A 16,002-nucleotide genomic window follows, 5' to 3' on the forward strand; every position below is an offset into this window, starting at 1 on the left:
TTTCTCAACTGTGATGTTAGGCTACTTTGCTCTGTTTTACATCACTATAGCCTTTAATTAATTATATTTGAGTGTTGGACTGTTGGCCAGACAAAACAAGACAAGATGTCACAACGAAGATGAGCATTTTTCAGTGTTTTGTGTGGATGATTTATTTATCAAGCGATTAATCGACAGAGTAATCGTTAATGAAAAATAATCCTGATCTCTGAAATCCTGGCTACGGCCCTGCCATTAAAGTTCTCTCTGTATAAATTGGAGTTCTAAACAAACCGCGCAGCTTGGACCAGTAGTTTCACCAGAGCACTTGAAGGCAGCAGCAGCCCGTGCCGTGCGTGTGCGAGTGCGAGTGCGTGTGCGTGTGTGTGTGTGCGCCTGCTAGCTAGCTAGCCGAGCTCAGTGAACCCTTCCCGCCAGCAGAGCGCGTCCCTGCGCCTCGTTCAGAAAACGGGGATGCCTCCGAGCAGAGCACACGCACACTCCCCGTTTCCCGTGAAACTATGAAAAGGAAAAGCCCTGTTGTTTTTAGTCAGAAAGCCCATGCACTGCGAGCTTTCTCCACCACCTCCACTGCTCCCAGGACTCTCCCAGGATGCTGTCGAACAACCCTCACATCGGGCACAAAGTGGCAGGCTGTTTGCTTCTCCTCTCCCTCTGTAAGTACTCACTTTACTTTCTAATCCTAATGTCGGGGGGTCTCGGAACACACAGCTGTGAGGGACGTAGGCTACTGACACCCTCAACAGTGGATAGTTTGTGCGGTTTTAAAAAAGGGTGAAGCTTGGGTTTGTAAAGAAGCGACAGAATACAGCAGAAGACTTGAGCTGTGAGAGCGGTTCCCAGAAGTGTTTGAGAAGTGCGGAGCCATGATGTGCCTCAACTTCCTGAGGAGTTGAAAGGCGATTTTGCACGTAGCTCCTGGTTGCCGTGTGGGTTTATGCAAACCACTGACTGTACGTTTACAATAGAGTTGATCACAGGAAAGGGGTTGAAAGTCCTCTCCTTTTGGAATCACGGCATTTCTGATTGAAATCCGTTCCCAAATCGCGACAATCGGCGTCACTTCGACGCTGCACTAGTCTAGTGGTGTAGAGTCCAGCCCGAGGATGAATGCACCCCGGGCTACAGCTACCGTAAGCTTTACCAAGTCACATTTCTCTCTGCCAGTCTGGATGGGCACCAGGAATTTAGCAACAAAAGTAGGAGCGTAAACGACATACATTATTTATTCCTCTTTGTTGTCAGAGGAGGGATCATACAGTCCTACCAGCTAATTGAAATATATATTAGCTATATATATATATAAATAAAGAAATGGTTGCATTTGCTGCAGGAACAGCAGATAGATAAATTCAGTTTAGACTTACCTTCCATGGAGTTGATTGCCATAGCCTTTTTAATGGCTTAAATGTCAAATAGTTAGGGTGAATTTAATTTCACTGGAATAAAAGCACGTTTGAACCACTTCAGGGCATTGCATACAGAACTATGTCTTTCATCATTAAGAATAAAAATATTTACATGCAGTATGTCCTGCACATACAGAATCTATTCAGTGATGTGTCGTGTCCATTGGGTGGGCTGCAGCACATTATGTATGGCTGCAGCTGTGGAGAGAATTACAGTGAGTGACCAATATTGTTTTGGCCCTGTGTTCCATGTGGATGTCCTCCTGAGCAGAGAAGATAAATAGATAAATGCTGAGCGCTGGAGACTCTGCCTGCCTACTATAGCTGGGACTGAAAATTATCACTGGATAGGCTCTACAAATAATTTGCTTTAGTAGGCTACTGTGAAAAAATTGCAACATATGCCTGGGTAAAAAAACATTACAGGCTAATAAAGTATGTATGAATCTTAAACAGATGTATTATTAATTAGATTAGACCTAGGTTAATCAGTTTTAAACCTACACCTCTTTTAGTGTCATCTGCTTGCTTTACACCTGATTGTGCTTGTGTAAAAAAATAAATAAATAAAACTTGGTCTCTTTATTTTCCAGAATTATCATTTTAAAGTTCTCTGGGGATGCAAGAAAAGTTGTCACATATTAGTTAGGATCATCTTTTACTCTTAATTCCTGGTTGTGGGTCAAAGTTGCGGTTCAGTTTAATTTGTGTTTAACAAGGGGTGAAATGTTGCATTTTTTGTTTTCCTGAAGATGTTGCACATTGAACAAAAACATACTTAAGAGCTACTATTCAAGCTTGTGGATATGTCCAAAATACAGTGCAGTATGGGAAGCCAGAAACACTGGTGCAATCCTCGTGTACATGAGTGAAGGCTGTTTGTGTGTTTGTCACTGAGTCCAGCTTGTTTAGTTGGACATCAGAGTCTGACAAGACTGCTTGTCTGCTTCCCCTGTATGTAATATTCATGTATCGAACATCAAGGCGCAGCTGAGGTCTGGAGAGCGTCCAGTTTGGTGACATTAGGGTGCCACCTCTGCTGTTTTTCAATGGTGTCGTCGATGAGGCTTCAACACACTGTCATTTCTGAAGTGCACTGGAGCGGTGACACAGTCAGGATAAGAAAGTTAGGGGCTACAGCAATCTTTCAGAGTCCTCATGGACAGCATTTCAACTGTGGCACTTGTGGTAGCTTCACAAAGTCTGCATGTGATTTGTTGATATAGGTATACTCCAATGATATATTAGATATTTGGGGTGGAGAGAGTACTGTACACAAATTGAGGATTACGTTTTTAAAGCAGCTTTTAATGTTGTTAGGATGCAAGTGTGGTGAAACACTACAATTGGCGTATTTCTGCTGCCGAGAAATGTTCCTTGCACCTGTTGGTTCTAAATGTATCGCTTAAGTAAAATATGAATGGTTGGTTGGTCGATGACATTTTCATCAAATAGCAACAAGCAACATCTCAAAGGTTATTACTGCTTTGTCATCTTAATTTAAGGTTGGACATCTGGAGAGTCACAGATTGCCATTTAATCTCTCTGTCCCCAGATCCTAAGACACCTCAATTCAAGTGTCTTGGGGATTCACTCCAGAGTGCCAATAAGGACTGACAGATTGATGTGGCTGATGATGTTAAGGGGAGAGCTCAGCCACAGAGAAAGGCTCTCCAAAAACTGAGCGCCAGCTGTTTTCACAGGTTTTGGGTAGTGATTGAAGGACTGAGATCACAGACAGGAGCAGCCGCGTTGAGTTTTCTCTGTAGGCTGGACAGCCTCACTGTGGGTGAGACGGTGAGGATGTCTGTGATTCAAGATGGCTTCAGGGTCCAGCTGCTGCTGTGGCTCCCATACACTAAAAGGAGCCAGCTGAAGAATATCGGGCACCTGGTAAAGATGCTGTCCAAACCCTTTCAGATTCAAGATGTGCTGGAGCGATTACTGTACGTCTCTAACTGGTTTGGGTGTGCTCGAGGATCCCACAGGACCAGCTGAAAGTCTCCCTTTGTGCACATGCCTTTGCAACCCTGTCCTGAATGAGCAGCTATTGGCTAAGGGACGGATGGATGGATGGAGGTCATGATATCAACATTTACATTTTTTTAAATAAATCTTCTGACAATGGACTATCAGTTTAGCATTTGAGCTCCACTATTAGCAGGCCTGCTATCTGGCAATGGATTTGTATGCAATTTTTGCATCAATGTGATCAAGTACTTTGATTTTCAGGTATTTTATTGCCTGGATCGGCCCAAACCATTACTTTCACATTTACTTTATCCTTGGTCTCACATTGCCAGACCCTCCTCCACAGCGCTGCGCTATTCCACACAGCATTCCGGGATGGGAGAAAAACGTGCTCTGGTTTATTGGCATTTCTTTAAACCAATCATAATCGTCTTGGGCGGCACTAAGCGCCGCACGGAGCAACAGTGTCTCTGCAAAATAGCCTCGGGAAGGAGCTTGTTTTGGTGGAACGTGTTCGTTTAAGAGTAGTTTTAGTCGTGCAACAGAAAACTCAGATTGGACAGACAGTCTAGCTAGCGGTTAGACAGACAGACAGACAGACAGTCTAGCTAGCTGTCTGGATTTACCCTGCAGAGATCTGAAGAGCAGTTAACCATAGTCCTCACAAATCCACCGGAGGTTAGAACGCCAACACAAAGAAAGAGGAAGGGGACGGACATCCGGCCAAAATAAGGGACATCCTAGGGCTGGGCGATATGGACCAAAAGTCATATCCCGATAGATTTTGGCTGAATATCGATATACGATATATATCCCGATATTTTTTCCGCAAAGTGAGAGCAAATGTTCAGTCAAAGCCAAAATCAAATATGACATGTCACATGTAGTTTCATAGAAACAGTTGCAAAATCAAATAAATAATAAACCGGTTTCTTCACCTGGTTCATGATTAAATGCTCAGCTGTTCAAATAACAATAAAATGTAAACCTAAATACTGTATAACAGGAGTAGCCTACCTTTTTTGAAATCAAAGCTCCATATTTGTGATTCGTTCCAAAGGTCAATTAAGGTTTTGATATTAATATAATCTACTTTGTTCAAAATGTAATGCCTCATGCCTGTAAGCCTAGGTTTATAGTCCCATTCTTCCACTTGATACTGCTTCCACTTAAGTAAACTAAAAGATGAACTATCGACTACAAAACAAAGAAACTAATTAATGTGTTAATACAAAGAATATTTATTATGATCGGTACACAGATCTGAGTCAAACGGAAACTTCACCCTTCTGAACTAAGAGTTTCTGCTTCAAGGTGAAGTTTAAAACAGACTGAAATGTCCAGGCTCATTCCTCCACTATTTATTTCTGTATGTATTTATGCGTTACATGTCATTTTAACGGGCACTGAGCTCCAGATCCTGCAGCTGCAGACGGTCTCTGCTGCCCCGCTGTAGCTTCTCTCCGTCCGCCTGCCGCCGGCAAACTTAGTGGAACTTTCCGCCGATATCGACATACAGGTCGTCCTGGACTACGTGTAAGATCCTACCGATCACCATTCTGTCTTTGGCTGGTCCGATTTGGATCAGCGGGGACCGGCGCAGCAGCGAGGCAAAGCTGTGTTTTTCCCGGGAAGAGACGCTGCGGCCGCCACGGAGCTCTCCGCCTCCCGCTGCCGCCGGAGCTCAGGTTGCTGGTCGTCGGCGGCATACATGATCATAAAACACATTGTCACCTGTTAAATGTTATTCATTGCCGTTTGTTCTTTTCATTTCCTCTATCGAACATAATTAAGCAGTACAAAAGTCCGGCATCTTTAGCGTTGATCTGAATGCTTCGGACCCCTGTTCCAAGATGGCGGCGGTTTTGACGTATGTTTAGAACCTCAAGGCGACATCTGTGTATATATCTATGGGAGCAAGGATCACATTTGAACTATATCGATATATGCGATATGGTCTAATTCCATATCTCATTTAAAAATATATCGATATATTTTTTATATCGATATATCGCCCAGCCCTAGGACATCCTTCGGAATTTTTTTATTTTTTATTAAACAGCACCTTTCAAAACACCTGAGGATGTTGCATATTAAGCATCCTAAGTTAAGAAAAAGATGTTCACTGTATAAAGATAGTATGGAGAGAGAGAGAGCTCCAACTGGAAGAAGTAACTGGAGTTGTCAGTACGGGTTCTAGATGGCTGCAGGCAGTGCTTGAGTGGAAAAAAAAAGTTTGGATTTAATATGACACAATGCCAGATGAAGCCTGGGCTTCCTGCATGCCTAACCTACAAATCAGATGCATTGTTACAATTGTATGTGCAGTGCAAACTGTGTGCCATCTGTGCCAGTTCTTTGAGGAGCTACTTTTATTGTTTGCTGCCTCTGTCACTTCAAAGTGGTTATCCATGAAATAATTATAGAAACACTTGTATTTTGTGATTTAACTTTACATCAACCAAGAAAAATGGGATAAAGCTGCATTAAGTAATTGCTATAAATAGGGACCAGAGCAGTACTCCAGACTAACTTTTTGCCTTGGTTGCACTGGTGTGCCTAACTTTTTTTATTTAGGTGCACCCAAATTTTTCCTTGCGTTGCCATTAGTGCTGAATGGCGATACACGATTATATAGCTCTGTATTTCTTTACAAAGTGGGCTAAATTGTTCAGTTTTCAGTCAAAGACACTTTTCACAAGCTCTTTTATTAAAACAGATTGTGATTAAAATAAAATGCAAAGACAGGGTTTCGTGTATACAGCTTCAACACATGTAAATGAAAGTTATCTGAAATAAATAGCCTAGGATATAAAAAAAAGAAATATATATATATATATATATATATTTCTTATATATATATATTGTTTTATTTTTTTTTTTCTATCTCTGAGAAAGCTCCTTTACTTGTTTTTCAACAATAATAACGGACTGATTAAAAGAGAAAGAGGAAGCCCGGATAGCTCAGTTGGTAAATATAGAGGTTTGACTCCGACCTGCGGCCCTTTCCTACATGTCATTCCCCCCTCTCCCCTTTCATGTCTTCAGCTTTCCTATCAAAATAAAGGCCGAAATCTTAAAAAAAAAAAAAAAAAGACAGAAAGACAAAGGGAGACAGAGGGAGAGTGTGATGGACTGAAGCGTATGCTACTCACAGACTCATTATGAATGGGTCCAGCACGGGTCGAATGCGCTTTGGCGGGTCAGCGGCGTTACACCCGTCTTGTGCAGGCTATGAAATGTCTGTATCGTCACTGCGCTGCATTTTTATGAACTATGATCCAGCAGGCTCCGTCTTACACGCTATCACTCAACCAACTGAAGTTAGTTGCATTTAATAACTTCTGTGTTTTTCGCGGTGGCGGCCGCAATAACAGAGGGTTACCAGCGGAAACACTGGTACTAATACAGGTTTCCCTCTCATACTTAACAATATACAGCTGTGTTAATAACAATTAAAACTGTAGACAAATGTAAGGAGTTGGGACCGGCGGCGCTGTGTCTCTTAATGTTGCAGGGGAGCCGTGTGAATGGGGGGGGCTGCGCGGAGGAGAGATCCAAACACAGGCACGGCTTTCCAGAAGGAACGGGTCATGTAACGCAACATTAAACCATATCGATATAAACGACATCGCTTCGTTGGTGGAGAGGCAGCGGATGCGAGGACGTGTGCACCGGTGCGACCTAGGAAAAATCTTAGTCGCACCCTTACAAATTTTTGGTATTAACTCATCATCTTCTTCAAATGTGTTCAGACTCAACACAAAGCACATTTTTAAGGGATGGTGATTAAACACAATAGAAAGAATCTAACAGACGGAATGCTTAGGAAGGATACCCAACGGACTGAAATGACCCAGGAGTAGGTTAGTGGCTGCCATGATGAGAGCTGTTCAAATTGTCTTAAGTGATAAGGAAAGGTGCATCATTGCTTCCTTTGTTACCTCCTTTAGCATAGGATACACTGGACCATCCTTTACGAAAGGAAAGGAGATAATGCCGTCCCACAAGTCCTTGCGGCAGCAAAATTTAAAGCGACGCATCACCATTTCGCCACGGGTCAGGCCGGGCCCTTGATCAAGCATTTGTGCTTTTTTTTTAAACATTACTTTATTAGCCTTATTGGGTGGGGAGAAAGCTATGCCATAATCATGCGCAGCATCTCCTCCACTCGCACGCATCACACCGGGCCTGCTGTGCTGTATGGTGGAGCTTAAGTGCAATATGGAGCTTGAATAAGTAAAGAAAAATTAGCCTACCTTTGAGCAAGTTTGGAGGAAAGTCGGAGGTATGGAACCATTTGAAACAAGTCGTGGGCAGTGACAACGTGTGTCGGCTTTGTCGAGTGCATTAAGTGCGGCACGCTGCTCGCCTATGACAGCAAAAAAAAGGAGACTTCGACAATGAACAGACACATGAGCAGGCTCGCCATGGCAAAAAAGATGATCGTCAGCCTTCGGTGTCCTCTGTTACTTCTCCAAGCATAGCCCCTCTAAACAGATTTCTGCAGTTCAAACAACTGTAGTAAAAAAATTGTAGTTGAGAACGTCTGGTATAATGGCCCACGTATTAAAAAAAATGTTGGGTTTAAATCGGGCTCGGGCTCATAATTAAAGTTAATGTGTCGGGCCGGGCTTGGACACAACGCGCTCGGGTAGGGTTGGGATTGATTTAAAAAAAAATCTAAGATCTAAGCTCTAGCGCAGTAATAAGTTATTTTCACCCTTTCTACAGTCTCTGTAGGCTATTGCTTTTAAATGATGCATTGTAGTGATGTATCAGTGTGTTCTTCAACGATTTACTGTAATGATGAGTAAGGCTGTTTTTCAGCTGTAAATGTAAATATCATGGGATATTTAAATGGCAAAACTAAAATCTGTAGTTATTGACTTGACAGAAAAAACATAACTCGACTTTTAGCTTATGAAATAATCGATGGAGTTAGGCCGGTTACCCACTGCACGCTAGGGCTGGGATTTTTCGTTTCTAAATGACATATAAACATATTTTCCTATTCTATTTTGCCTGGAAACGCTTCCGACACGCTCGCGTCTCGCGTGAAAAATAGGCGTCGGTTCTATTTCTAGCAGGCACGCGTCTCACGCCGGCAGTGTGTAAGCTCTAACCTGTTACCATGGGAGCCGAAATATAAACGGACACGCCACACGGCTGACACGCTCGCGCGACGCGTGCAGTGTGTAACCGGACTTACGCTGTTGACTGCTGTCCTCGTGCATAAATGCACACAGTATAGCGGACAGCTCTGCTCTCTTGACAGTTAACACAATATTGTCCTCATTAATAATGTATTTCTGTCACCCACTTGCAACCATCTAACCCTTATAGCATAGAATATGTAGATTTGTAGGTCTAACGCGTTCTGCTTATCTTGCATACATGTAACAATTATTTTCATACAATCATCCTAATTTGGGATTCATGTGGATAAAAATGAGTGGACAGGAGGGTGAGCTGAGCAACCAATAATGAAAATAAACTTTAACTGCTGAACACCTTTCATACAAGAAACAACCTACAGCTCGGTGCTTTATAATAACCGAATGACATGTAGTGAGTGTTTCACATGAAACAACATCATTATTGCAGAATAAGAAGGGGAAAAATGATGATGAAGTCCTATTTTCCACCGGGTTGTCCACGTTTATTAAGCCTGCATGAAACCTCACGTTTAGAACGCTTGGGGCAAAGTATTCCAGATGCACTTGTTTCACCGGCAGACCCATGTCAATAACATCGCCCACGTATGATTACAGCCGAGTGTAGGATTCTCCTCGCATCGCGGTTGTCTTATCCTAATTCCTTTTGAATTCTCCTTCACACCTTTCCTTGACCTCATGGCGTTTACCATCGGGGTTGAGGAAAAGGGGTTAGGAAAAGGACTTAGGAGGTTTTTTTTTAACTTTTCGACCGCAGCCATGGTTTTGTTCAATGCAACACAAATTGAGGTTTGACGGGTCTGCATGACTTTAAGGTGTTTCTTATGAGCTGTGTGACTCCAGGTTTTGAATGCACAGGAGACAAGAATAAAAGCGAGAGGGGTCATAACGGAAAGAATTGGAGTTCTTGATAAGTTTTGAGATCAATCCCAGTGTGAGCTGTCACACTTTCAGGGGCACAAACTATATCGCCTGACAAGAGCATCCATATAGAACGACTCTGCAAAACCCCAGAATAGGTTCAAATGACAATGTCTAGTTTCATCTAATGCCAACGTTTTGAAAAATTCTCACTTTATGCAATATCTGTGCATGGTAAAAAAAAAGTCAATAGACATGGTTAAAATAGAAGGGCAAACCTTAATTCAATATTTGTGCCAAGTAGCAAACACCCATCTCCTGCATCAAAGTCTTACTTGCGAAACATCACACACACTATACTTTCTGCCTCACTACACAAAAGGCAAACTTCTTCCTGCATTGGCATTAACATTGGCATTAGAATCACAGAATCATCCAATATAGACGTAATTTCTAGATATGTTGGGTTGGAGGCACAATCTGCACACACGCGGTCAGTCAGCTAACGGCTACAGCTAACCTTGGTAGGCAGCACTCATGCTGGGTTGAATGTGGACTGCAATAAAACTCTGCAGCCATCAAATTTGCATGAATAAAGCAAGATGAAAAGTGACTTTGTGTTAAATTTTAACACACCTTAATGGCAGAAACAGGGCGACATGAGAATCCCATTTGAGTCCACTTTGTCACCCCCAGTAGAAGTCCAATATTTACTCATCGTTTATCTCTCATTTGATTTGCCAACTGTAGAGGAAAAAAAGTCTCCTTGGCTTGCTAAATGTTTGCCTGTCCTCACCAGCCACTCCACGCCATTTTTCTTTGCCATGCCGATAGCGTTCCTGTACAAACTCCAGTGCTGGGAGCGGCTGCCTGTGTTTTCAGAAGGGGTTGGTACGAGCTGAGTTCAGGTTTAATTTCTCTCAGCTTGGGGACCAGTGCAGCTCCAGTTTGTGTTCTTCATTATTCAACCTCTTTGGAAGCCTTTAGTTGTCTCATTTTGCTTTGAACACTCACACATGGACATGGTGATTATCAGAGCCCTTTTAAAAGCTGACACTGACTGCCAATTAGCATTCATGTTAATAGAATACACCTGCCTCTGTTAATGTGATTTAGTAACTTCAAAGTACTTTCATGTGTTGTCTCCATTTATTTCCACTTGCGCTGTACCCATTAAATCCTGGATGATGTGGAAAGCTCAGTCAGGCACAACCCAACTGTCAAACAAGCAAATCACTGCTTAAATACTAATATGAATCAATCAACATTTCTATGTAGTTCCTTAGAAGAAAATGGCGCCTGGCAGAACTTTTCACATTGAACGAAGAGGAATTGTAGTCCTGTAAAATAGGCTATGAACTCACTGTGCATATTTTCTTTGTACACCTATTCCAATCTGATTCCCTCCCATGGTTATGAGCACAGTGTTTCTTGGCTAATTGCGTCGGACATCTGCTTTAGTTACAAAGACAATGTTAATTGAGAAGCTTGTTGAAAAGCATTCAGCTAAACCATTCAGATATTTCAGCATGTAGAGTGATTTGCAGAGTTTCTAATCAAAGCACGCAAGTTCCCCTTGGTGCGGCACAATTGAAAACATGGTTGGAAACAACAGACTTGATTATGCAGGCTGAGGAGGCGATGAGATGGAGGTGCTCCCATCAGCACTACTGACATTATGTTGGGAGTTACTCCCCCTATCCCTCTATGTGTCTCTACTTCTCCCTCTCTGGGGTGAGCCATGAAAAGATGGGAAGTTTGAAGTCTGTAGCAGAATGTATTGGGTACATATTCCTGTAGGAAGCTTTGTGTGATGCCAGATGACAATGTAGTCTACTTGCTCTACGGAGCTCGTGATTTGCTGGATTAGATTTTGTGTTGTGAACTTAGGCTTCATGGGCATTAGACATTAGACAATAATGTGTTTAGTCTGATTTTGGTTAAGCTGTTTTTTGTTACTGATAAAAAAGGAGGGAATGTAATGCAAACATTTGTGCTGCATTCATGTGTAAGGTTGGGTATCGTTTGGATTTTTACGATTCCGATGCTGAACCGGTACTTTTAAAACGATTCCGATTCCTAAACCGATTCTTGACAAAGAAAGAGGCTCTTTTATGGAGTTTTTTTTTAAAAAGAATTATTGAAAATTATTTAAATTGAACAATATATTAACGTTTTAAAGTACTAAAGTAAGACTAAAGTCCGATTCCTACCGGTTGCGTATACGTTTCGGTAACCAACCCTATTCATGTGGTGTCAGAATGATCAGAAAAATTTGTTTCATACTGGGAAAATTCACACTGCATTAACATTGTGAGATAGGGCATGCCTTGGTAGAGGTCTGCGCTCTTGGAGTGCCTTTCTAGTTTTATATGCTAGCATAAGCTCATATCATTTGCTTTCACTGCTATGCAGACGATACACAGTTACATCTCTCCATTAAACCCTCTGAAAGCAACAGGCTGGCCACACTCCAAAACTGCATAGCTGATGTGAGACTGGATGTCACAAAACATTTTGCAGTTGAACTCCTGACAAAACAGAAGGGCTTATCATCAAAGGGCCCTAAGCATAGATTGCCGTAATCAACTCCTGCCCCTTCCTGGTCCCCTTATTCCAAATATCAAGGCCACTGCTAAGAACCTCTGTGTTATGACAGGAAGCTTTGGACAAAACGCCCAAAGACATTTCTACAATCATGTTTCAACCAGCTCAGGAATATTTTCAAGATCAAACCTCACAACTGGACTATTGTAAGACTTTGTTTACCTGCCTCAGTGCCCGAGACGCAGCTAAACTTCAGACTGTGCAGAACTCTGCAGCTAGACTTCTGACGTAGGCCAAACACCCTTCTCCCATCACAGTTTTAGCCTACCTGCACTGGTTACCAATTTTTAAAAAAAATCCATTTTAAAATCATATTCTTGACTTAGAAGGCTCTACATGGCGAGGCGCCAGAGTGAATCAGTGAACTCTTAACCCTTAAATTCCATTATCCGCGTCTGTGCTGCGTTCCAGCGGCGCTGCGGCCGCCACTCAAGACAATGCCTGTGATTCCACCAGCCACAGCGCGGCCCTGAAGCGACTCTGACTCACTCTGCTCCACTAAGAATACACGCTAAGTCTATTTTCCAACAGAGCCGCGGGCGTTGCACTAGCCAGGCAGGTGATGGAAGCGCTAGAGCAACCGGTCAGTTTTCAAAATAAACACCCTGTGAAGACTCCCGATTGTATATCCTATCACTACACTATTTTAACTAACTAACTAAAACACAGCCACAAATCTTTTATCCATGTTGGTCTTTCATAACTGGACTAAATGGAATAAACCATTTAACTATTTAACCCCCCCCCCCCCCGGTTACTGTCCAAAAAGGCCTCTCAGCTCTGCTGGGTTAGGCCTGCTAGCTGTTCAGAGTCTAATATCAGCTTCAGAACAGTCTTCCAGTTAGTATTTTCGATCAGCTGACACTGTTTCTGCTTCTTAAGACACATTTACAGACTTGCCTTTTTGCTATTTGTTTACAGATTACAGCTCTGTTGTGCAACCACCTAATTCTAAGTCTGTTTCAATAGTTTCACTTGTTCTACCTTTTTGAATTATTTATTTGTATATTTATTTTATATGGTGTGCTGCTATTCTGCTGTTCTTGAGTGTTTACTTTCTATATATTAATGACAGTTTTCATGGAAAGCACGTTTTGCTCTTAAAAATACGATACAAAGAAACATATTATTATGCAATAATCATATTATTACTAAAGTTGTTTTGTATTTTATCACTTATTTAGATTATATTGTGTACTATTGTTATACAGGTGAACATTGAGGCTGTTTGAAATTTGATTAATAAGATGTCACTTTCTGCAGAAGGATTGTTGTTTTTCTGAGTTTCTTTTTCATGATTTCTAGGTCGCTGGGTTGATATGAAGGATCATCAGCAGCTGTTTTGTGTTTCCTCCCCTCTATTAACTGTAAACTGCAGAGAACAGTGTCCTCTTGCAGCAACAAACAAACTACATAAGAAATTGTGTGTGAAAATCAGATTCCAAATCTCTTTTGAAGATTCTGTATATCTTTCCGTGAAAATCAGTTAATACCTTTAGCTGTAATCATTACCTTTCAATGTGGGTATTTACTACTCTTTTAAAGACATCTTATATGTCTCCCCTTTTGGAATAAACATGCAAAAATAATATTTCATTGGCTTGGTTGGCTAAAAACTGGTTTGCATCCATTGTTGTTTTTGGTGCTTTTATGACTAAAATAATTAGGTTCATTACACTGTTCATTTGTTCTGAACTGGTGGCTTTACTCCAGGCTTTACACACTGAAGTGTTTTGAAGTTAAATCAGCTCTTTGAATAATTTAAGAAGAGGGTTTCCTTGCAATCTGACCAAATTACTGCAGATTGGGTCATAAACGCAAAGTCGCAGAGATTGTATCCATCTAAAGATGTATGTGTACCTTTTTATATATTTATATTTTATTATACTTTATGTATGTATATTGGATATGACACTATAGCAGGAATTTCAACTTGATTGCTGCTATGTAGGTTTTAATCAACACTCTCAGTTGCCCTCTAATGGCTGCTGCAACAAGTCAGGAGAGGAAATGTAACTCTTTCTCGGTTCTATCACCTAATTAAAGTCTGATTTAAAGCTGAGTGGTGTTGAGTGGGGGCAGCCTGATCTGATGTAAACGTAGCACACAAACATAGCTGTATGAATCTTTTCTCGGAGAAAACTGCTGTTTTTGATGTGTATTGATTTGAAATCCTGGGAATCTTTCTGGGAAGATTTTCTCATCTCAGAATCGATGGCAATGTAATTGGATAGAATCCCTCTGGGCTCTAATTACAAACTCGAAATAGATGAATGGTACTGTCAGAGATCCAACATCACAAAGGAATTGAGGGCTCTTCTTTTAAAAGTTTTTTAGATACATTTGTTTTTATTTTTTCGAAAGTAATAACCCAAAGTGAGTTGTTTTGTTCAGCCCTGCCTGTGTACGGCAGCTTTTAGATAGCCTGAAGAAAAGAGGAGACAGTTCAAAAGGAGTGCTTGCTGTTTGTAACAGGTCTAAAATAACATAATTTTCTCTATTTTTACAGTTCTTATCAACTTTTCTGCCGGCAGCTCAGGAAAAGGCTCACAGGTAAGAAAAAAACATGTGATTCTTTATTTCCTGTGTGCAGATTAGTCTGAACCCTTGTGGTTTTATTAGTTTCTTGATAATTAGTGTTAATCGTTCATTTGCTGGTGTCCTCACCTCTATTAAAGCCTTAATTACCTGACCACTGAAATGAAGGACCATGTTTTTTTGTTTTTTTTAAACGGATTGATTATTGTCCTCTACATCAGACGCTTAATTTGCTCCGGCACACAAATCTATTCGCTCTATCCTCCGGTGTGACATGATTTTCTTGCTGTTGCATTTTCCAAGTCTGCAGTTGCTGCTCGATAAATAATTAACATGTTCAGTTGCTCTACTTCTCATTGGTGTGAGAAGATGTTGACAGTAAGTCTCCTGGCGGAGGTGCTTAGCATCACAAAAATGGAAAATTACTGTCCTGCTTTTTTACTGATGTCAGCCGCTTCCTTTCCTGCAGAGGAAGTTTCACCCGTTTGCTTTGTCACTTTTTCATTTTGCTCACATTCTTGTAAATGGTGTTAGGCAGTAAGTGTCATTAACTAAACCTCCTGAAACAAAGTATTCTCTGTTAAGATTGTTTGTGAGAAGCACACAAAGATATCGGCCTCTTATTTGAACAAAAAACTTAGCTCAAGTCCTTTGTCTTTCCTGAAAATATTTGTGCCACGTTACCAGTGTGCCTTTAGGGAAAGGATCCTGTCAAAACACGGTCTCGCACAATCTCCAGTTGTTTTTTTTCTTTCCTATAAAAGAACGATTAGGGACAGCTGCCTGTCAGTGTCGAAGCAAAGATTAAAATGACATCCATTCATTCAGGAGAAGAAACCCATTAAAGGAATGAAAAGAGCAGTGTTTTTGGCAACAATGGAAATCAGGAATAAAAGTCAGTCTAAAATGTCTAAGGACATTATATACAATCTTTGTGGAGTTCATTTTTGTCTAAACTCTGACACGAAAAGCATCAGAAAAACCTCTTTTTTTTTGTGTCCACTCCTCCCTTATTGACCCTGACATGGGGCTGCTTTGTTTTGTAGAGCTCGTGGGGGGTGTTGCCTCGTTACCACGGGAACACGGCAGTAGTTCGTCTCCTTCACTCTTCCCCACATGCCCCATGTTTCTTAATGCATTCACATGCATTCAGATTTTTTAATATTGTTATTTTTTAGAGGCGTTTCCCAGACAGAGAGTATGGCCAAAGTGTGTTTTACACCTTGTATCAGACATTTGTTGTACCCAGTAATATTTGTCGTGTGTTTTTCTCACCAAGCCCGCCTGCAGAGTGGAAACCAGGTTGTGACCCCGTTTCAGATCTCCTGAGCCTAACAACAACAACATTAACAAATTAGAGAGGAGCACAATTTTGTAGGCCATGAAAGCGCTCCAGATTAGCCATGGAAAGTCATGGCCAGGCAGTCATTTACATACTG

The 16,002-nt window shown here is 41.4% G+C and overlaps 1 protein-coding gene across 1 annotated transcript in view; it reads left to right on the forward strand.

Moving 5' to 3' along the window:
* The first annotated feature begins 371 nt into the window (after nt 1-371).
* The window catches only part of b3glcta (beta 3-glucosyltransferase a), a 101,883-nt gene continuing 86,252 nt past the window's right edge, over nt 372-16,002 (forward strand). The window contains exons 1-2 of the mRNA XM_028574627.1: nt 372-656; nt 14,535-14,578. Of these exons, the coding sequence (XP_028430428.1) occupies nt 593-656; nt 14,535-14,578 (108 nt within the window). The 5' untranslated portion in view covers nt 372-592. The remainder of the gene's footprint in view (nt 657-14,534; nt 14,579-16,002) is intronic.

Source organism: Perca flavescens, chromosome 3, assembly GCF_004354835.1.
Source record: "Perca flavescens isolate YP-PL-M2 chromosome 3, PFLA_1.0, whole genome shotgun sequence".
Lineage (NCBI taxonomy): Eukaryota > Metazoa > Chordata > Actinopteri > Perciformes > Percidae > Perca > Perca flavescens.